At 40.9% G+C, this 24,435-nt stretch overlaps 1 protein-coding gene across 1 annotated transcript in view; it reads right to left on the bottom strand.

Moving 5' to 3' along the window:
• The window catches only part of FNDC3B (fibronectin type III domain containing 3B), a 237,807-nt gene that overhangs the window by 137,404 nt on the left and 75,968 nt on the right, over positions 1-24,435 (bottom strand). The window contains 1 exon segment of the mRNA XM_032225081.1: positions 3,541-3,617. Coding sequence (XP_032080972.1) covers positions 3,541-3,617 — 77 coding nt within the window.

Below are 24,435 nucleotides of genomic sequence, written 5' to 3'. Positions count from 1 at the left end.
AGAGCTGAACCTACTCTGAGTGACAGCTTCTCTCAAATTTTCATCATCACGTGCTATTTTCTTCTTGTAATTAGAGACTGCTAACTAAGTGCAATTTCAGCATTGAACCAATCCTGGTTGATATGGAAAAGTTAAGCGTACTCAGATATGGTTGGCATTGGATGGGAGATTATCAGAAATCCCACAGAGACAAAATTTTGACATCGGGGGGGGGGGGAGGGCGGGAGATGCTGCCTAGATGAATGTAATGGTAAACCAAGTCTATCTATTGATGAAGAAAATCTTACGGATATGTTCGTGAAGGTTCCAGAAGTCGAGTTTGACTTGATTTGACTTCATTCTTACATAGTTCTTACTCCAATTCAGATCTTATTCAGATCTTGACAACCTTTTTTTAATAATATCAGTTTTCATGTTATTGATTTATATCCTTATAGTACAAAGTCACTTTTCGTGTGATGGGTGGTCATACAAATTTGATAAACAAGCAAGCAAATAAATAAATTCAAGGTGCCACATATAAAGTCTTTCATGGTACACAGCCAAGGCTTTTCAGGGGCTTTCCTCCTTTCCTTATTTCTATCTGCCCAAAAGGTTCTTTTAGGGTGGACATGATCCAGGTCTAGTCACTTAAACCAGCAGCCCCCAACCTTTTGGGAATCAGGGACCAGGTTCCTGGAGAGAGATTTTTCCGCAGAATGGAATGGGCATGGTTTTATGTGCTGTCTACAACCTGCGGATGGGGCTTTGCTTGTTTGCGTGGACCAGTTTCTGGTATGCCATGGACCGGTGCTGGATAATGAACCCTCCAGGGTTGGGGATCCCTGACTTAAACAATGTCATCTTGTGGGTCGCAGAAGGCATGTCTTGTCATTGTGCCTGTCTAATGAAACAACCTGCCAACTAAATCACCCTGCCAACAAAAATGCGTATAGTCAAGGCTATGGTTTTCCCAGTTGCAATGGATAGCTGTGAAGGTTGGACCGTAAGAAAGGCTGTGCACCAAATAATTGAGGGCTTTGAACTATGGTGCTGGAGAAGACTCCTGCGAGTCCCTTGGACTACAAGGCGATCAAACCGGTCAGTCCTAAAGGAGATCAACCCTGACTAAAAGAGCCAAGGTGGCGCAGTGGTTAAATGCAGCACTGCAGGCTACTGCTAGATCAGCAGGTCAGCGGTTCAAATCTCACCGGCTCAGGGTTGACTCAGCCTTCCATCCTTCCGAGGTGGGTAAAATGAGGACCCAGATTGTTGGGGGCAATATGCTGACTCTCTGTAAACCGCTTAGAGAGGCCTGAAAGGCCTATGAAGCGGTATATAAGTCTACTGCTATTGCTATTGCTATTGCTATTGACTGCTCTTTAGAAGGCCAGATCCTGAAGATGAAACTGAAATATTTTGGCCACCTAATGAGAAGGAAGGACTCACTGGAGAAGAGCCTAATGCGGGGAAAGATTGAGGGCAAAAGAAGAAGGGGATGACAGAGAATGAGGTGGCTGGATGGAGTCACTGAAGCAGTAGGCGTGAGCTTAAATGGACTCCAGAGGATGGTGGAGGACAGGAAGTTCTGGAGGAACGTTGTCCATGGGGTCGCGATGGGTCAGACATAACTTTGCAACTAACAGCAACAACTATGAAATAACATCCACCCCTTCAAATTCAGATCTACATCATTCTCTCTGTCTTTCTGACAACCTATTTTATCCTAAGCATTAAATCAAGATATTTTGTGCCCATTTCAATGATCTCTGACTGTTTTATGCTCTTTGAAGTTGCCTCTGATGCTACCTGGTTTTGCTATATTTTTATATCTTTTTTATTAGTATGCATTGTTTTCAATCATGTACATCCCCTTGAGTTAGTGCTGACTGGAAAACTTTGTAAATGTAGATTGATTAAATTAATAAATACCCCAGTAAAGCATAATTTAAAATAAGGTATCAAAAATGAATATCAAATAAAGTAATATTATCATAACAGAATTATGAAGTAGGCTAGATCAAGAGATCAATGTGGCAAGGATTCTAGGAATCCATAGAATTGTAGTAAGATAGAGTATCAGAATTTTGAAAGCCTGACTAAATTGCTCCCAAAATTAAATTAAATTTTAAAAAACCAAGGTGAGATAGCTTTGAATTTCTTTCTCATGCTCTTTTTCAGAATTTCTTCTGCAAATGCCTCCTTAATGGCCCTTCCATTCCTTTCTTGTCCCTAAGGTCAGTTCTACATTCCTTTACAAGTTCAGCATCAGCGAAAGGACCATATCTATCTCATCCTGAAGCACTTAAAAGAAAATAAGCTGACATGGTCTATCAGATGGAAATGGGAGAGTCTCTTTCAGATAGGCAGAATTCTGGATGCCTTCCCAGATAAACAAATACCTGGTCGGTTGCTGGAAACTAGCAACACTATTAAGAAAATATTTCAGCTCCTTCTGATCTATACACTGAAATGTGTAGAAATCAGTCACCAAATGTACTGTATTTTTCTGAGTATAAGATGCACCTTTCCCCCCCCCAAAAAAAGAGGGTGAAAATCTGAGTGTGACTTATACACTCAATACAGTATTTGTGGCCTCCCAAAACTCCACCCCTTCACAAAAATGGACATGCAGAGGCTTGGGAGGCCTCCAAAGTGCTCCTGGGGGTTGGGGAGGGCAAAAAAGAGTAAAAATTGGCCGTGTTTTGCTCATTTTTGCCCTTCCAACCCCCAGGAGCACTCTACAAGCCTCCTAAAGGCTATGCATGCCCTTTTGGGGGGCAAAAAACGGGCCCATTTTCGTGAAAAATGGCCTGGGTTTTGCTCATTTTTGCCCCCAGGAGCACTTTGCAAGCCTCTCAAACTCTCTGTATGCCCCATTTTTCACAAAAAAATGAGGCGTGCAGAGGGTTTGGGAGGTTTGCAGAATGCAAAAAGTATTTTTTTTTAATTTACCTCTTCAAAATCTTGGTGCACTTATACTCCGGTGCGTCTTATACTCCGAAAAATACGGTATTTGATTCTTCAACCAAGACAGAAAGGAAAAACAATAAATGAAATCCTTATCCATTTTTTGCAATGGAAATGCATTAAGTTGAGGTGGAAAAAGCAGTTGATACTCAACCCAAGAGATGACATAAGGAACATCTCAACTGACAAGAGTCAAAAAAAATAGGAACTGTCACAATAAAAGAAGCCAAAATAGAATTACTAGAAACGCCTGGCTTATAAACCAGTGTCAAAATTATCTCCCTTATGGCCTGAAAAAAATAAGGCAATGAACTGTAATGTCACAGTGAGTAAGAATTCTTTTCCTACAGCTCATAGTAATTAGGTAGAGGGCAAAGAGTTACTGCTGGGAATGAAATCTACAGTTTTTCAGATTTAACTAGTCATTGTCCACATACGCTCACATCATGCCTTCGAAGCCAGCCTTGAAAGCTTGACCTTTGTCTGTTTTTCTTAAAACAAAAAGGAGATAAATTGCAGAAATGCCATTACAGAATTGATAGAGATCACACAACCCAGCCACGCTACATTCTCCTGCTGAAGGAAGCATACCTGTGATATATAACCTGGAGGCACATGTATGGGAGGAATAGATCCATTGGGGGACATCATGGGTACCTCTGCAGGTCCTGTGGGACAAGAAAAGAAAAAATAGAATTAAACAACGGAGACACAATCAATGCTCAACGTAGTGCGCTGTGCTGAAAATTTCCAGGACAATTTGATTTTATTATAAAGATGTATTTTGGAGTTTACATAGAAGTTTACATTTTATGCATATTTCCCTGGTTGTGAGAATCTATCTTGAATGGTTTTGCACTCATTGCGTACTAGAATCTTCTGGCTTTGGTGGCAGATAATAAATACTAACCAATGACAAACAAATGATAGATAGACAAACTTGGGCTGCCTCTTATCCTTGCAATGGTATTGTTGATATTGAAGCAACCACTAGTTCCAATGTGCTCTGGTTTCCTTTTGTATTTACACCTCGTGCAAGCAATACTTTCCTTCTCACACACCTAGATGATAGTTCTGAGCGTGCAAAACTATTTCTAAAGTAATGTGAAAGAAACTAATACATGAACAGCAGCCATATCTCTCCAGTTGCATCTAAAGAATGTTTCTGTTACGAGTGTGCAGTAAGCTTTCTGACATTCATCACTACAATTGAACACCTACGTCAACTTTGAGCTATTTGATTTATCATGCTTATACCCAGATCTGATTCCCAAAGCTTGAGTATCAAACATGGGTACATGTTTGTATGGGTATATCCGTTCCATGGGGTGCTTAGATCTGTCCTGTGGGACCACCCTGGAAACAGCAAAGGACTGGCCCACGGTGACTCTGCCAGTGAAAACAGAGCTGGGGAGGGCTGTGGGCAGCCCTCCCCCCGAGTTCCATTTTCACTTGCAGAAGGTTCCAGGAAGCCGTCACAGGTAAAAATGGAGGTTGGGAGACCATTTTTGCTGGCACAACGTTCGGGCCATCACAGGCACCCCCAAAATGAGTGACGTCAAGCGGGGCGCACCCACTCTGGCCAGACCCACCCCGGGATCAAACACAATACCCTGATGCAGCCCTCAATGAAATTGAGTTTGACACCCCTGAGCTAGAGATTCCCAATTCAAAATTTGGTCCTGTCACTATTTATGGTATACTAACTCCTGTTCCTACATGGAGATTCAGCTACTATATGTGCACAAACACTCATAAAGATCTGCATGCCTTGTTTAAATTGTATAAATAACATAGTAAACCATATAATGTGAATGCTGTCCTGGCGTAGAAGGAACAGTTAGAGCTTAGTTTCGAAATATCTGAAGCTCTTCTCTGAAAAAGGCGAGAGTTTAAGAAAAGAAACCAAATTGCCACTCCTATGGATGGCAGTGTTTGGCAACTGCATCTAGAGAAAACTTTTTCTTTAGGACTTTTGAATCACGGCTCCCATTGCATTCAGTTTTACATATGGGAAGAACTATCTCAGGAACATTTGAAAATCACAAAACTCATTACCTCAGCACTTCAGATCCACCAAAGAATGTGGTTATATAAACGAGAGACTTAAAAATTTCCACTTAAAACTCCAGCCTTAGATGTGAAAAAATATCCTTTCTGGAGGATCAAATGTAAATATAGTAATGCATATAACATAGGGATTAGAACCATGAATTTTTTTTTAAAAAAAGAAAACCCATAAAACTAGGTAAAATGGGAAATAAAAACCACAGAGCAGCTTAAAAGTAAACTTCCTCAAACTGGTAAACTCCAATGATCTTGGGATCCTAATTCCTAGAATTCTTTTCTGGGAATTGTACTCCCAAAACATCTAGAGGAAAATCTATCAGACGGAGACTTTGCTTAGAAGAGAATAGGCAATTAGTTCCTCTGAACAGGGGTGTCAAACTCAATTTCATTGAGGGCTGCATCAGGGTTGTGTTTGACCTTGCAGGGGCAGGGTGTGTGTGTGTGGCCAGCTTGATGTCACTCGTGTTGGGGCACCTGTGGTGGCCCGAGTGCTCTGCTAGTGAAAATGGAGCGCGGGGGGGAGGCGCGTGCACAGCCCTCTCAAGCTCTGTTTTCACTGGCAGAGGGTTGGAGGCCCCTGCAGCTAAAAACAGAGCTCGGGAGGGCCATTTTTGCTGGCAGAGGCACCGCCAGCCAGTCCTTCACTGTTTCTTTCTTTCTTTTTTTAAATTTTTTATCGAATAAACATTAAAAACATGGGCCATAGAGCGACCTTCCTGGCTTTGTCATTTCCATACATATTTCAACACAACAAATACAGTTTCTACTTATCGTACATAGCTACATTCATCGTATTGACATATCCCTTATCCTCCTTTGTATATTTATCTATGTATTATCCATTTCCAATTTTACAATCCTCAAAATATTCTATTCCGACTCCTTTTCCTCATTTGGATACATTTGGTTCCAAATTTCATAATTTGGTCCTTCACCGTTCCCAAGGTGAAATCTAAGCCTTTGGCCGGCAGGCCTTGAGTTTGACCCCCCTGCTCTAGAAGGACCAGGGGTGACATGATAGCACTGCTCTGATATCTCAGGGTTTTTCTACTTTTAGTTCAAAGCAGGTGCCAACCACCTTTACATTCAAATTCCCTTGGTAAGAGACTTGCTCTAGCCTCAGTTTCTTTCTCTCTCCCCACCCCTCTCTCTCACACACATGGAAGGAGCATCATATGTTTATTTCATAAGTAGTCTCTGAACCTCAGGTATGACTCTCAGTCTGTTAATATCATTTTGATAAAGAGTTTAGAGAATGCTGGAAGAGTGGATGATTTATTACTATAGCATGTTTTCACTGTCTTGACTTCAATGCTGCAAAAATGACTTCCACCTACATTTCATTTCTCATTCTTTGTTACCGTTATTCAAACTACTTCAAATGGTAAATCTAATTGAAGCCTGAAACTTTCTCTTGCCTGCAACAATTTCTTGGCTAATATTGGTGTGCATAAATGAATGATGAGCTCGCACAAAAGACACTGCAGTCCTATAGCTGTTTTCCCCTCAGCCAGTGTTTCTTCACCTTACCAACTTTTAAGATGTGTGTATGTGTGGACTTCAAGTCCCAGAATTCTCCAGGAAGATATTATGGTACTCCTTAATAGATGACTATCCTACTCCTGTTTAAATACCTCCAGGGAAGAGAATCTATCATATCCCAAAGCAATTTGTTTCACTGTTGTTGTAAGTCAACGACTATCTATATTAGGTTTGCCTCCTGATATAAGGGTATTTTACGAATGGTTATACCATGGAAGATGATTTGATAACAAGGGCATATCTCTAAAATTCCAAATATTCCCAGCAGTCCAAAATGTTGGAGATTATTACAATGAAATATCGTATCATTTATAGATAGAAGGCAATTTTGAAATATATAGCTGGCCAGTGCAATCTGAATCGATCCAAATTCCTTCCAGGAGCCTAAAGAAAATTGGAGGAAATCACTCTACCACTCCAATCTAAGAATTGCTGCTTTCACCCAAAGTTACTGATCCATGAGGATTCACTTATTCCTAATGGTGCTCAAGCAGGTATCAATTTGTCCCCCACATGAAAGGATTTGGCCTCGTTAACCTCTGACCAGTAGAATTGGTTTAGTTCACATAACATGTCTAAACTGGTAATCTATTATCCCATTTTTTGTCTTCACACAATATCTAGAACTATAAATGAACCCAACAAGCGTGGTTTTATTAGACCTTACCTGATCGGATTAACTAAGCATCATACACATACACACCTACACACCTACGTTCCTCCAAGCAATCATCTTCTTTTAATGACCCCATAATCCCTTGCATGGTAGAGTCTGGGCAACTGAATGGAGCTGCGTGTTTACTGGCCGGATGTCCTTCCTGTCGCCAATGCGGAGCTTTGTTCAGCAGATATAGCAATAGCAATAGCAGTAGACTTATATACCGCTTCATAGGCCTTTCAGGCCTCTCTAAGCGGTTTACAGAGAGTCAGCATATTGCCCCCAACAATCTGGGTCCTCATTTTACCCACCTCGGAAGGATGGAAGGCTGAGTCAACCCTGAGCCGGTGAGATTTGAACCGCTGACCTGTTGATCTAGCAGTAGCCTGCAGTGCTGCATTTAACCACTGCGCCACCTTGGCTCATATATTCTCATTGTGCCCAGAGAGAGAAATATCTGCCTCTACCTGGGATCGAACTCACAGCCTCCTGATTGTGAGGCAAGAGTTCTACCTCTAGGTCACCGCACCACTCAAACTCTTCCAAGCAATGACCAGATTAATTTAGTATTGCCGTAAAACATAATTTTCCTAAAGAATGGTCTTCACTATGGCAATCTTGTACCATAGTCAATTAATATCTACCCTACTTGAAAATAATGAATGGTACTATCATATATGAAAAGCTATTGGGTTCTAAATACTAAAGAAGCAAAACAAGAAGCCAATTATTTCTGTGACTTATTAGCTGGCAAAGTAATTACTTTGCCTTATTGAGTAAATGGATTTAAATCCAGCAGCACAACCATGTCCTTCAAGTTTGCATCACTTTCCAAAAATAATCACAATTCCGCTATGATGGAAGTGGTCATATATCCTATGACTATCTTTCCTTTTTTTGTCTCCGGAATGAAGTCATGCCTTATTTCAGGAAATTCTGTCTGATTAATCACCCTCTCATTTTTAATTCCCAACTCCCAACAGTATTTTTTTTTTTTTTTTTTTGCTATTTGGCAGAGATCGCAGTATTCGCTTGCTCATGTATCATTTTAACGTGGTCATCAACTAATCCATTTATATTCTTTACTACTCTGAGTACTGTGCAGGAAACTTCTAGGAACAGTTTATCATTAATACTGCCTCGTGTCCAGAGGTAGGTTGCTCATTTTGTTACTACCGGTTTGGGCGCGTTCTTGTGTGTGCTTGCGGGCGTGCATGCGGGTTCTGTGCATGTGCAGAAGCGTCTGGGCAAGTGGGTGGAGCCTCCCGCCGCCACTACTACCAATTCGGTTGATCCGGGCCGAACCAGCAGCAACCTGCCTTTGCTCGTTTCATTTTGGTTTTCATTGTTACCCCTTAACCAAATAGGCTCTAGATTTCCTGGGCCCATTATCCCCAGCCAACATGGTCAGTGGATGCCCATTTGTAGATTTCTTCTTTCCCTGAAAAATTCTACAGAAGTTTCTTTTTACATGAAAATTAGAATTCCTCTTGGTGTTATGTTTAAATTTTGAAATTGATACTGTACTAAGTTATATTCTTCAGTTTTTTTCAGTATAAAATTCAGTTAGGGAAGCCTATGGATTTATTTCATGTTTTTTGTCAGTGTTTTTTTTTTTTGTCATTAAAAAGAACAGCATTTTATGAAACGGAACACAGCCAAATACCGACTGCAGAGAATTTACCCTTCACAACCATAATAAGAATTTTCGACTACCTATTCCATTTGTCAAGTGTTGGCTTTAAAACTAAGCTCATGATCAACCTAACTTTCACAGAGTTCTCTAATTAAAGTTCCAAAGCCTACACGAATCAAGTAGAACAGTCAACCAAGACGTAATTTTCAATCCCATTGCATTTGATATGGACGCCCACTTCATTAGCCTCTGGATGGTTTACAAAATACAAGAACTTATTTAGACAGTTAAATATAATATAGAATATGGGATTTTCTACATGGCCTACTTTAAATAATCTAAGTAACATCCAGTTCAATTAACTTGCTTCAAGAAAATTATTTAGGAGGAGTTCTTAGTTTTAAATCGTGTTAACAAAATAACAGAGTTGAAAGGGTCTTCTAGTCTAACCCCCTGCTTAGGCGGGAAGCCCTATACCATTTCAGGGAAATGGTGACCAAATCTTGTCTTTAAAACCTCCAGTGTTGGAATAGCCGCAACTTCTGGAAGCAAGTTGTTCCACTGATTAATTGTTCTAACTGTCAGGAAATTTCTCCTTAGTTCTAAGTTGCTTCTCTCCTTGATGAGTTTCCATCAATTTCTTCTAGTTCTGCCTTCAGGTGTTTGAAGAATACCTTGACTTCCTCTTCTTTGTGACAGTCCCTTAGATATTGGAACACTGCTATCATGTGGAACAATTCCTATATATTTATTTGACTTTATGGCTATCTATGCTAAGAATCATAACTCTGAATAGCTCACAATAGTAACACTGGGCAAAAATGTCAAAAGCCGGACGCCTTAGTCATTCTACTCTGATGCAGTCTATCACCCCCACCCTCTAAGCTCCAAAGGGGAATAACCAGATACTTTATGGCCTTCCGGAAGACTAAAAGGGTGGGGACTTCTGAGTCCCAGCATCTTCTGTATCAACCCCTTGCAACGTACTGATTGTTTATAACCAATGAAGTCACTACTGATATTGCTTTTTAGCATATCCAGGCTACTAAACTAAGCCACTAATTTAATTTCCCTTTATTGAGGTCATTTGTTCTTCTTTCCTATTCCGATGACAGTATTAAGATGCACATCACTACTGATTTGCTTGAAAACACACACAAAAAAATCCTCGAGGGGATGTGCAGATACCTGGAAAGGCAGTTAAGATCAAGTGATCTGAATGTGGATTTTATAATGAAAACTGGAGTCTCTTGGGTCTTGATAATAAGACGGCTGTAATGTGATGAATAAGAATCAACCCTCCACAAATTATTTAACCAGCTGTGATACACATACACACACACACACATACACACACACACTTACACACACACAAACACAAAAGCTGGATACCCGTGCTTCACTACGAAACTATGTGATCGGGCTTGATACTTAAAGCTTTAAAATTAATGTAGAATGTGTAACTCCTTAGCATCAGAGCGTGTTGATATTATACAACTGGCAGTTGGAACAGAGTTCCTTTCAGGTGGGTAGTAGAACATCTAACTCCTTAGCATCAACACCTGTTAATATAATACTGTATAAAAAATACTGATGATCTGATGATTTGTGATTTTGACAAATCCTTTCTTAGCAAGCACCTAGAAGCCAAGAGGAACAGTCTCCAAGGGTGGATTTTTATGTGATCCGTGCACAAGCAAGCAATCAGTAGGATAAGCAGAATCACTAAGTTTGCTGATATATAGTAATAAGTGTACAAATGCTTCAGAGCAGCATCTCTCAATTATTCTATCACATGCATTGAGGGCCAGTCAAAACATTGGGACTCAAATTTGCTCAAATACAGGTAATCTTCAACTTATAACCATTCGTCTAGCAATGGTTCAAAGTTGTAACAGCATTAAAAAAAATTGACTTATGAGCAATTTTCACACTTATGGCAGTTGCAGCATCCTTGTAGTCATGTGATCAGAATTTGGATACTTGGCAATTGGCTCATATTTATGACAGCTGCAGTGTCATGTGGTCAGATTTTGTGACCTTCCGACAAGCAAAGTCAGTGGGGAAACCAGATTCATTTCACACTCCTGTTACTAACTTCACAACTGCAGCGAGTCACTTAACTGTGTGAAGAAAGGTCATAAAATTGGGCAGAACCCTGTCTCGCTTAGCAACATAAATTTGGGACTCAGTTGTAATTGTTACATCGAGGACTAGGTGTATCGAAATACTAACCAAAATATATATGTATAATAATAATAATAATGCAAAAATAAAGTTGGTTTTTCTTCCAAGTACAATTAACCTTACAATCTATTTACAGATCCCTGAGGCATTCGTGGACCCCAGTTTAAAGCCGAGAAATACTGTAGAGATTCTCAGTCATCCAGGTCATGGTTGTCCCAAAGGTGCTTTTTCAGGAGGCAACTGTACTTTCTTGTCTTTTTTTCTTTTCTTTTGAATATGTTGCTTTTTAGCTATGCAATTTGGGATGAACACCCTTCAAATGGTGTAGGAATGGATTTCCAGAGGGGAAAAAAATTACAGACTATACTACAGGAACCAGGAGCAATACTCAGGTGACCCTGAGGACACAGATAAACCTCCAGGTGCTTCAATGACTCTCTAAAAGAATGCAAATGATCAGCTGTCTCCAAGGAAGATAAATCCTTCCATTCCTCATCACCCAGTCAGAGCTGAAGAAGCTTCTTGGATGAGAAGTGGAATGTCTTCAAAAAAAGACAGAGTCCAGTTGCCTCCTGAAAAAAGCACCTTTGGGATTGCCATTAAAGGCAAAATCTAATTAGCAGTATAGAATACTGGGCAACCATTGCCTCAATTGCAAAAATCATATAAAAAAGGTGCTAGAATGCTTGGAAATGGACAAACTAACAATGGAACTAAGAGAGGAAACAGACTACTCCAAGATATGGAACAGGTGGTATAACTGGCCTCGAAAAGAGATGTAAAATCAATGCATAAGGAACACATAGCAAACACAATGAAAAGAGATGGCATATACTTAGAAAGCAATAGAGATGGAAATGTTGTATGTAGGTGTATATATTGTAAAAATGAGAAAGTATGAAACAAAGAATAATATGTATAAGATAATAGAATGAAAAATGGAAAAACCGGAATCAGAAAAAAGAAATACCGATAATAGAAAGCTGTAAAAATGTAATTGTGATTTTAATGTTTGGAAAATGTCAAATATATATATTTTTTTAAAGAAAAGAATACTGGGCGACAGATTGTCATTGCACATAGCTGACAGGCATGAATCTTGAAAACATGTAGGGCATGTATAAGACCACAAATATGATAGCTGGGCTCATCATTTTTTTTTTTAAAAAAAGTATGTTGGCTGGCTTGGTGAGATAATATATCACTTGAAAATACTGACAGCTCACACCTAGTTATCTAAGCAATAAATCAATTTCTAAGAAAATACTCTAATAAAATACCATGTTTCCTGGCCTTTTAAAGGATATTTGGAGTTAAAGTTACTATCCTAGCCAAACAACTAAGTCACCTCTGCTGCTTATCTTCTTCTCCTACCTTGTGGTCTATCTCTTGAACACATTAAATCATGGAAAGCTACCAGCAAAGATTATTTTGTAGACTTTTCAAGCACTGAAAAGAAGCTTTAGTCCCAGAACAATTTATCACTTAGGCTACAATGTGTAAATCACATCTGTCTAGACTATAAGACAAGGGACAAACATCTGCCTACAATAGCGAATACTGTTAAAGAAATCACTTCACCTACTGAAGGGGAAAATCCAAGAAGTATGGTGAAATCAGCTCCATCAAATTACTTCATCATCAGTCAGCAGCCAAAACATTTCAGACTAAGATGTAACTCAGTACACTGATTATAAAATAAGGTTGATACTGAATCCGATATTTTGAATTACATTTTCAAAGAGTGAGAGGAAAGGCCTTAGAATTTGTGTGAATTTCCACTATCACAACACTAAGGCACCTATCAAATATTCATCAGTTACGTAATGTCTGCTTTTAATGTTTGTATTCCCAACAGATATGTATGGTATGCACTTAATTTCTAACCTGCTGAATAAACCAGCTTTATGTCAATGAAGTCACATGTGCATCGCTTCCCTTTCATTTCCTCTATCAGCCTTAGATTGCTACAGACTAAACTAGGGGAAGAAACCTCATTCTACATCCAGGAAAAATAGGATAACGAAGTACATAGGACAACTTGTATGTCTCTTCTCTCTGTCTCTGTCTGTCTGTCTGTCTGTCTGTCTGTCTGTCTGTCTGTCTCTCTGTCCCTCTCTAAGCTCTTGCATGTACTGTACAGGTAATTTTTGACTTATAATAATCTGTTTAGTAACCCAGGCCACTGAAACCAGCATAAATACAAGTCTGTAGCAATCTAAGAGGGATCTTGGAGTCCTAGTGGACAACCATTTAAATATGAACCAGCAGTGTGCAGCGGCTGCCAAAAAAGCCAACACAGTTGTAGACTGCATAAACAGAGGGATAGAATCAAGATCACGTGAAGTGTTAATACCACTTTATAAGGCATTGGTAAGGCCACATTTGGAATACTGCATTCAGTTTTGGTCACCACAATGTAGAAAAGATGTGGAGACTCTAGAAAGAGTGCAGAGAAGAGCAACAAAGATAATTAGGGGACTGGAGGCTAAAACATATACAGAACGGTTGCAGGAACTGGGTATGTCTAATTTAATAGAAAGAAGGACTAGAGGTGACATGATAGCAGTGTTCCAATATCTCAGGGGATGCCACAAAGAAAAGGGAGTCAAGCTATTCTTCAAAGCACCTGAGGGTAGAACAAGAAGCAATGGGTGGAAACTAATCAAGGGGAGAGTAACTTAGAAGGAGAAATTTCCTGACTGTTAGAACAATTAATACGTGGAACAACTTGCCTCCAGAAGTTGTGAATGCTCCAACACTGGAAATTTTTAAGAAGAGATTGGACAACTATTTGTCTGAAATGGTATAGGGTTTCCTGTCTAGGCAGGGTATTGGACTAGAAGACCTCCAAGGTCCCTTCCAACTCTGTTATCCTATCCTATCCTATCCTATCCTATCCTATTCTATCCTAAGGCTGTTGTAAAATTTCTTGCCACAGTTGTTAAGTCAGTAACATGATTGTTGAGTGAATCTGGCGTCCCAGTTGCCTTTGCTTGTCAGAAGGTCACAAAAGATCATCATATGATCCCAGGACACTGAAACCGTCATAAATACATGCCAGTTGCCAAGCACCTGAATTTTAATCATGTGACCCTGGGGACACTATGATGAGCATAAATGTAAAAAACAGTCATCAATCACTTTTTTTAGTACCATTGTAGCTTAGAATTGTCATTAAACAAATGGCTGTAAGTTGAGGACTACTGTACAGTACTGTTTTTCCTCTTCTGTTCTACAGGAGAAGAGAGGGCAATGAACTACAGATATTGTTACTTAAGCTCCGTGGCAGCTCTGGACACAATAAGAACAATATACTTACAGTAGACTTATATACCACTTCACAGTGTTTTACAGCCCTCTCTAAGTGGTTTTTATAGAATCAGCATATGACAACCCCCCCCCCCAAAAAAAAGAACAAAACCAAAAACAATCTGGCTTCTCATTTTACCAACTTCGGAAGGATGGAAGGCTGAGTCAACTTTAAGCCAGTCAGAATCGAACAGCTGGCAGTTGGCACAGTCAGCTTGCAATACTGCACTCTAATCATTGTGCTACCATGGCTTATAATGCTTTTTAGTTCTCAGCAATTATAGTTCAGCAGAAGTAAAGACGATTTGTTGGCTTTGAGGAATCAGGGAACAATTCTACTTTATCCTACTGAAAATCACATTATACCCAAATGGGTTCCAGAAGTACTGGACTGCGTACCTCAGAATATACAGACAAACTCAAAGCAGTTCAAACAAGAAACCCTATTCTGTGTGAAGCATCCAGAAGCATAGATATGATAAAATATTATAAATCCATAGATTAAAAATAACTTTTGACCATTTTTGTGTAGAATAACACATCTTTTTCACTCTAACACCAGTTTTAAAATATAGCCACCCAACTTGTATGTTGCTCTAGGAAGGCTATTTAAAACCAGGGGTGGGGCTGAAGCACAGAAGGATTATAAAGCTGAGATTCAAAACTGCAACAAACAATTTACTGTTCTACAAACACAGATGTTATGGCTTTCCAAATTCTCCAGCTGCGACAGATGAATTTCACAATTGTCTTTGCAGAAATACACAAAGAAGTTTCTCATCTTTCCTTTGTTCCTGCCATCTTCCTCCACCCAACTTCCCAACTTCATATTTAGCTATCTACATGATCAGTGTGATCCTCAAGTCTGGTTGTCTTGTTTCCAAATGCAAAATACAATGAAAAGAGGAAGAAATGGAAGGTGGTAGTGGTGGTGGTGGAGGAAGAAGAGGAGGAGGAAAAGAAGGAGGAGGAAGAGGAGGAGGAAGAGGAGGAGGAAGAGAAGGAGGAGCAGAAGAAAGAGGAGGAGGAGGAGAAAGGACCACAACATCTTGTGCAACTTAATATTCAAGCATATGGAAGCAAAATATCCCTGAATGAATGAAGCAAGAGCTGTTTCTCTGTGTTTTTCAGTAGTCACCTTGAGAAAGTTCTACATTAGCTTGGTCTACACATACATTTGGTTTAAGTGAACGGTGGATTGACTGAACGATTTCTAAAGAAAAACAGAAATCACTCCATTTCAATAAATTGTATGTCTTTTCTGCATTCCTGCTAATTTACATTACATCCTAGTAACATAGTAGATGTTTTTTCCCCCACCCACCACTACTATGGGAACCTTGGAGAATGAATTAGCATCCAGCTGCAATTATATAATATAGTGTGAAATGACTGTAAAATTGCGAGTACCAATAGGACAGGGAAGTCTTGGGGGGGGGGATAACACAAGAAGAAATTTCATCAAATAGGTCTGTGTCTCCCTACACAACAAAGGATCAGTTTCCCCCCTTGTTAACAAGATTCATGACCGTGTGTAACAACAACCTCTCTCCCCTCCCCCCAAAACTAGCTGTTTCTATAGAAACAACAGAACTGTTTGCACAGCCACCTCTTATTAGTGAATACTTTTCAACAAGTTATTCTTTGTTTCTCTCCTCTTCCCTGGGAAGAACTCTGATGCTGGAAACCAAGGACAGCGATTCAGATGTCTGCTAATCCCAGTTTTAAAGCCAATTTCCTCTCTGACTTTAGAGGGATCCACATAACTTCTCTGTGCTTCTTGTTTTCTTATCAGATAAAGAAAAAAAAAACAGAAACAACTCCTCAGTGGCATATTTGTGAGGACTGATTTGCATGAAACCTGTTTTGACCAAAGTTTCCCGAGAGCATGAAACAAACTCCTTGTCCCGGCAAAACCCCCTTTTATTAATTTATGCTGAATTCTGCTCATTCACAGCAGGCAAAGTCTTTCAAAGGAAGATTTACAGTCACAGACCTTATCTGGCTTCGAGAGCTGACAGGCGGGGATATCTGCAAAACTTGGCAAGGAGTCTCGGAGAGTCATGAACCAATTAAGCAAACTAATTGTCTCCTGCAAACTCCACTCCCCTTTTGCTCCTCTTTTATTTTCTCTGGGAGGAGCCATTCTTCATCCATCTGTGGCCTTACTCTCAAGTCGACCCCTGTTCTTTAGCTGTTCCCTTTGTCTGGTAACTCTGTGCGTGCACACACTGGGAACAGGCTCCAGCTGTTCATGTGCCCCACTGATGTCTGACTCTGAAGGCAGCTGATAACTGGCATACGGCTCTGGCCCCCTCTCTGCCTCCAACACAGAGCCCTCATCAGAGCCTTCCCCAGAATCCAGGACTGGCCCATGTTCTTCCCCTGCCAGTTCCATTGGCCGCTGAAGGGCCACAACAAAACCAAAGGTATATAAAAAGTAAGCAACCAATCCACCATAAAATGCCAGACACTCTATTTTCTTCTTCGCTTACATAAATGTCCATCTATTTTTGATTATCAATCCTGACTTGGAAAGTAGTTGAGTAACCCCATTAGCTAAACCAATTTAAGCTCCAGCAAATTGTTCCTGGTGAAATTCTAAGTAAAACTGCTTTCCTAAAATAGAGAGCACTTGAAAATATAAAAGCAGCCTTGACTTAATAGCATCAATAACCAGTCTAGCCTAAATCCTATTTGTGCCAGTTGAAAGGTATGCATGCTTTAAGAATGCAGTAATGGAATATTTTTTGTCAATGGCGTCCAATACTATTTGACAGATTCTAGTAAAAATATTTTTTGACAAATTAATGTAACTGGATTTATTACACAATGACTTTTAATAGGTGACTCGGTAGCACACTTACATGCATGCCTTCGGACATTCATTATTGAATTAAAACTGCAAATATTTATTAAAATCATATGTAGATGTACAATAGAGGTGGCTTGCTCCCGGTTTGGCCGAACTAGTAATGGTATTTTGGCCTGGGTCACAGAACCGACAGCGACCCAAGCTGGCCATGCCCTCGAACCGGTCACCGCTGCCATTGCTGGCATGTTGTTTAGTAGTGCGCGCACATGTGCAGTTCACTGTAAATTGTTCTGCACGTGCGCGAAGAACGTGCGAAGTGCACCGGTAGTAAAACCAAGAGCAACCCACCTCTGGTGTACTAGAGACCAACAAAGTAGCAGCATTGCTATCAACTCTTTTATACCCACTCAGAATCTGGAAAGCAAGATTTTCATAGATTTAGAATAGGCAACTTTATTGCAGTGAGCTAATATTCTAGAATCCTGGATTTAAGACTACCCTAATTGAAAGAATTAAATTGTGTGATATTGTATGATATTGTGTCAAGAGTTGTGGTGATGCAGTGGTTAGAATGCAGTATTGCAGGCTTATTCTGCCAACTGCCAGCAGTTCGATCCTGACTAGCTCAAGATTGTCTCAGTCTTCCATCCTTCCAAGGTCAGTAAAATGAAGACTGGATTGTTGGGGGCAATAAGCTGACATTTGTAAACAGCTTGCAGAGTGTTCTGAAGCGGTTTATAAGTATAAGTTATGAGCCATGGTTGCGCAGTGGTTAGAATGCAGTAGTGCAGACTACTTCTGCTGACTGTCGACTGCCAGCAGTTTGGCAGTTCGATTCTCAGAGGCTCAAGGTTGACTCAGCCTTCCATCCTTCTGAGGTGGGTAAAATGAGGACCCAGATTGTTGGGGGCAATATGATGACTCTGTAAACCGCTTAGAGAGGGCTGTAAAGCACTGTGAAGTGTTATATAAGTGTTATATAAGTGCTATTGCTATATAAATAATTTATAAAATAGATAGATGGATGGATGGATGGATGGATAGATAGATAGATAGATAGATAGATAGATAGATAGATAGATAGATAGATAGATAGATAGACAGACAGACAGACAGACAGACAGACAGACAGACAGACAGACAGACAGACAGAGATGGAGATAGATAGATAGGTACATAGGTACATAGGTAGATAGATAGACAGACAGATAGATAGACAGACATATGTAATCTATCTATTCCTTAATTTGGAATAACCACCTTAAAAGTGAGCCTATGTGTAAGAGTATTGATGACCTATTAATTTCATCATGATTAAAGCCAAATTGTAAGAAGAAGTAGCTTACCCTGAGCATCAGGAAGATGCATTTAAATTGCTTGGAAGAAGCAAAGCTTTCACTTGCTAAAAGGTTCAGCAAGACTGTATCTACCTTAATAAGACCTTTAAAAAAATCGAGTTTCACTGCCTGAGACAAGAACCACCATTCAAGACACAGTGGAGCGCTAAGAAAACCCCAGTATGCTCTCACAGTTTGCAAATATGTATGTGTTTGGACAGTAAGAACAGCCATCTACTCAGCAAACAGCAAGATTCCTCTGACTCCATAGCAAGGGAAACCAGCTACTGTGGGCCCCTAGTAACTCATTAGGAGAGGCTTTATGGTGGAACAAAAAAAAAGCCCCTTTTCCAATAAAGCACAAGTCTTCAAATACTCTCTTGCGCCCTGCCCCATTTCCAGCTTTTATAATAAATAAATGAAATGTTATAATAAATGAAACTAATACTCCGGAATTCAAGGTACCTGTGAATATCATCAGAAACATTATAAATCTCTTTCTAATAGTTTCCACCAGTCTTTGTTGTACTCTACAAACTGCTTACTTCAGAACAGGCCATGGAATTCATTTGGACTGGGATATAGTGAAGCCTTGATTCAAATGACAGCTGTTTATGGCAAAAGAAGCAGAAAACTGAAATAAATGGCAATTAGAACACAAACAGCTCTCATGCATTCTTAGGAATTAGTGTTCTTTGGAAAGATTTGCTCTAAAATGCCTTCTGAAAATCAGATTCTCATTGTTTTTGGCTGAGAATGTACACTATATATTATTAGAAATTCCTGCAGAATCCAACATGGCCAAAATCTGCAATTCTTATTTGGAGATACTGCATGGCTGTTGGATTATTCTTTTTTCTTCTTCCTTACAGAGATTTGGGTTACTTGTAGCCACTCCAGCTGGCAAAGAACCCAAGTACAAGTTGCCAGCATATTGATTGGGGGTGGGGGGTGGGTGGGAATGGAAAGGCCAGGATTCATTATAATTTTTTTTTCTCGCATCCAACAAAATTCTGCAAAACTAGGATCTCACTTGGAGAGGATCACTCAGGTGATTATACTGAAAAAGAGGATGAAAAAATGCATAGGCAATGAAAAGGAAAAAAAATAGATTTTTCCAGAAAATGAGAGAGGCAGATTCTAATTTGTCTGGACGGTCAGTTTTTACTTGAAAATCTAAAATGGAAAATAATCTCATAGTTCTAGTTTATATTTCTTCAGTTTTAGGTTACCTTTCCTTCTATATCTCAATGAGCAGACATGAGACTTCCTTCCTTCCTTCCTTCCTTCCTACCTTCCTTCCTCCCTCCCTCCCTCCCTTCTTTCCTTCCTTCCTTGTTACAAGATCTGATGGTCTTCAAAAAAAGGTTAGGGTTAGAAAAACATGGCTCTTTCCTTAAACACTGGGGCCAAACTGATTGGAATTTCAGCCCATAGGATTTAAAGCAGTAGTGAAACTCAAAATTGTTTACTGTCAGTTCTGTGGGCGTGGCTTGGTGGTGAGTGACTCGATGTCACTCATGGCCATGCCCACTCAGTCACATGCCCCCACCACGTTCGGATGGTCTCTGCCACAGAATTCAATGTTAAATGCAGCAGAGATAATCCAAATGTTTCTCCCTCCATTCACAGCAGAGCTGCCACTCCCTTTATGGTCCACCCAGCCCCCTCCCTCCCGGGGACTATCTTAAAGGGACAGGCTGCAGCAGCTCTGCTGTGAACGGAGGGAGAAACGTTTGGATAGTCTCTGCTGCATTTAACGTTGAATTTTGTGGCAGAAATCATCCGAATGTTTTTCCCTCCATTCACAGCAGAGCTGCTGTTCCCTTTATGGTCCCCCCTGGTCCCCTCCCTCCTGGGACTATCTTAAAGGGACAGGCTGCAGCAGCTCTGCTGTGAACAGAGGGAGAAACATTCGGATTGGGTGGGCAGGTTGAGCGGCCAGAAGAGGTGAGTGGTGACAGGGCAACCAGGGGGTGTGGGCGGGGCCACCAGGGATTTTTGCCACCGGTTTGGAGAACTGATGCCAATCATCCCTGCCAGTTTGGCCAAACCAGGCTGAACCTGGAGGATTCCACCCCTGATTTAAAGTAGATTTGGCACGCCGATTGCCTATTAATTTCTTTTGAAAATCTATTAATAAGCTATCTAACGATCAATTCCTTTTGCAGTTTTTTATTCGTATGGGTCTGTTGCTCTTTGCTTTTCGGTCTGTTGACTGTACCCCGCCTACAGTCAGAGTTGTTCAAGTTGGGCAGGCCATATACATTTCTTAAATAAATAACTTCAAGCAACTTCAAGATTTAATTGGATTGTGGGGTTTTATGTATGTGCTTGACTGTAAACCACAAATTATTTCCACATCAGGCCTGGAATGAAGCTTTCTCACAATCTGAGAGAAGGGTTATGAGAGTTGACTTGCAGCACATCCGGAAGGCACCTGGCTGAGGAAAGATGTTAGAAAGTCATTAAAACTGCTTGCATGCATAAAAGATGAGCCCTCTCGCCAAGTTTTATTCCGGAAGAATTCAAAACCATGTTTAAAGAAACGGGAGACTTAAACACAGTCATCCTTTTGCACTTTTCAGTTAAAAAGTGATTTTTTAAAAAATAAAAAGCAACGTGAAACGCAAGCCACATCAATTACATAAAGACATTTTCTTCCTTTTCCTGAACTCTTCAAAAACACACCTCAAGTGTCACCTGTACTTCACAAACCAGCTGAGACAAACAAAACCCACATTCCACTAAGTTGCAACAGAAGGATGCCAGAAAGAAATTTCAGAAAAGAAGAGAATATCATGCTAATGTCAGAGGATATATAGCAGTGATTGCTAATCCTTTTGGTGCTGAGTGCCCAAAGTGTGCACCCTAACCCCAAAATGCAATGTGAGTGCCCCCCCCATGCATGCACCCCCCCCACATATACCACCACCACCACCACCATCACCACCCATTTTGACTTCCAGGTTGGTGCAGGAAGCCTTTCAGGCCCAAAATGGGGTGTAGAATGGGCCATGCATGCACACGAACCCCAAAATGCAATGTGAGGGCCCCACCCCCATGTGCCCCACCCCCATGCATGCACAGCAAAACCCAGAAGACCAGCTGGCCGTTGGGAGAGGCACGCATTCTTCTGTGTTGGAGCTGGGCTGGGACGATGGCTGGTGCGCCCGTAGGGAGGGCTGTGCATGCCACCTGTGGCATGCGTGCTATAGGTTCGCCATGACAGATATATAGGATAAAACAAAACCCTATCTGCATTTTCACAAAAGACTTCCTTGCCTTTTCTCTACCAAACGTTTCCTTTCAAAGCAGCTGCGCACAACTTTAAAACTCACATGTCACCAGCAGAATGTGGGGTCCAATTACTGGGGCTCGTCTACAGCTCCAACCCACAGCGAGCCCGAGGAGCCTATAGCTCCAGACAAAGTAAGAAAGACTAAAAACAAAAATAAACACAGTAATAAACAAATCCCTTCATGGATTACTGCCTTGTCATGGCGAAGGAGCCTGCGTAGCTCAGTGAGGCTATGAGATCTGCTCATAGGGCCATGCAAGACGGACAGGTCATAGCAGAGAGCTCTGACAAAACGTGACCCACTGGAGAAGGAAATGGCAACCCACTCCGGTATCTTTGCCATGAAAACCCCATGGACGGTACCAAAAGGCAAAAAGGCCTGGAGGAACGTTGTCCATGGGGTCGTGATGGGTTGGATATGACTCTGCAACTAACAACAGCATCAACAAATAAACAAAAATATGGTAGCTATGCATTAGCAGGGAGCAAACACAATTTCTTAAAAAGACCTAAGATTCAAATCATACCCCAAACAGCCAGCTCTTAGTGGCCAACCCAATCCATAGCAGGGTTGAAATCAGAGGTGGCATTAAGCCGGTTTGGACCGGTTCAGACGAACAGGTAGCTCTGACGATCAGCTGACTCCACTCACCGACCCCTGCTCTATCCTGTCCTTTAAGAGCCGAGGTGGCGCAGTGGTTAGAGTGCAGTACTGCAGGCCACTTCAGCTGACTGTTAGCTGCAGTTCGGCAGTTCAAATCTCACCGGCTCAAGGTTGACTCAGCCTTCCATCCTTCCGAGATGGGTGAAATGAGGACCCAGACTGTGGGGGCAATATGCTGACTCTGTAAACCGCTTAGAGAGGGCTGAAAGCCCTATGAAGCGGTATATAACTGCTATTGCTATTGCTTTATTTCCTGCTTTCTAGATCATCTCAATCCCAAGGCACAGCTGATTCCCCCCCTTCACTGTTCTATTTACCTTGCTGATTTGGCAGACAAGCAGCTGAGCTTTCAGCGCTGCGTGCAAGTGCTTTAAGTGCATGCGCACGCAAAGCACACACTCACCAAAACGGTTGTTAAACCGGCAGCATCCTACCACTGGTTGAAAGATGCTTTTTTGGCAGAAGGAGCAGCAACAGAGAAGGCCCTAACCCCAAGATCATTAAAGGTGGCAATACCAAGAAGTCAGGGACCTAGAACAATCCTTTCTTTCAGGTCTTTTTGTCAGAAGATAGCCCGACGTCTCTGATCACATCAACAATATGGCTTCCTCAGACAATCGCCCAAAGTTCCCTAACTGTCTCCTTAACTAAGGTTGATATCCTGTCTTTCTTGGTCTTCTTTATCCCATGACTTTTGTTTTTCCTTCAGTTATGCCTATCAGATGGATTAGAAAAACAAGGGATATGTGTTTGTTTATATCAGACCTGAAAGATCAGGTCCATACCAGAGATCGGTTGCGTCCGGTTCACTCAGGGATGCGCTTTTCATGCACTTGATGCGCACTATGCTTCCATGCACAGTACTTTTAAAATGTTTTTAAAAAACAAGATGGCGGCGCCTATGGCACCGCTGATAGAACCGGTTCGGAGGCATGGCAGGCCAAGTTACTACCTACTCATCCAAACCGGTCCAAACTGGTAGGAACCCATCTCTGGTAAACACCAAAGTTCCAATTACATTGATTTATTGCTAAACAGTCTATATGCAGGAACGGTTAGCGCCTGCTGGGAGTTAGATAAGGGTCCACGGAATTCAAGAGGAAGTGGACATAACTTACTTGTGGCTATGTAGGGATTCTAAGCTGATCCCCCTTTTAGCTGCACTCCCAGATTCTGCCATTCTTACAGTTTTAGACCAATGGACATCTAAATACTTTACTTCTGTAATTTATTATTGATACTTGCCCTTATTGCAATGGTTTAAAAATAAGCTAAGTAGTATTTTCAAAATGCCCAGCAACAAAACTCAACATCAGCTGCTTTGTGTGCCACTGTGCAATGACCTTTGACAGATGCTGGCTAGCATTGTCTGGACTCAGAAGCTAAGCAACGCTAAGCCTGGTTAGTCTTCGGGTGGGAGACCCCCAAGGAAATTCCAAGGGTTTTGGCTAATCCAGGAAATTGAAAAACATCCCAGAATAAAACAATGGAAATAATGTCAGTCCTGTTGACCTAAAATGATAGCATTGTTGTAATCACCGTGAATCCATTCAGAATCTGGGAGTAGCTTTTCCTTCCACAGCATCTGTAGATGGACATACACAGGCCACACGAAAAACTTCGGAAAATTCCAATTTAGTTGACTGTTATAGCCCAGCAACAGCCTGTGCTGCGTTCTAATTGGTCGGGCGAAGCACTGCCTGTGATTGGTGGTTGTAATGACAGTTAAATGACAGTTGGTACCTGAGAGTATAAATACTGTGACAGTTGTAACATATTCTGAATCGCTTGTCACCTACTAATAAACATCTTACTCTCTGATTCCATGGCTCCTGCTTCGTTCCCTCACAACACACACATATACAACACTGACAATCATATAACTAAATAGATTGCAAGGCAAAGAAATTGAGTGTAAGTGAGTGGCTTTTATTCACAGATGAGGACTATTAGCATAGCCTAAT

This window comes from Thamnophis elegans, chromosome 10 (genome assembly GCF_009769535.1).
Source record: "Thamnophis elegans isolate rThaEle1 chromosome 10, rThaEle1.pri, whole genome shotgun sequence".
Lineage (NCBI taxonomy): Eukaryota > Metazoa > Chordata > Lepidosauria > Squamata > Colubridae > Thamnophis > Thamnophis elegans.
Note: the sequence above shows the minus strand (reverse complement) of the source record. Positions and strands in the feature narration are given on the sequence as shown.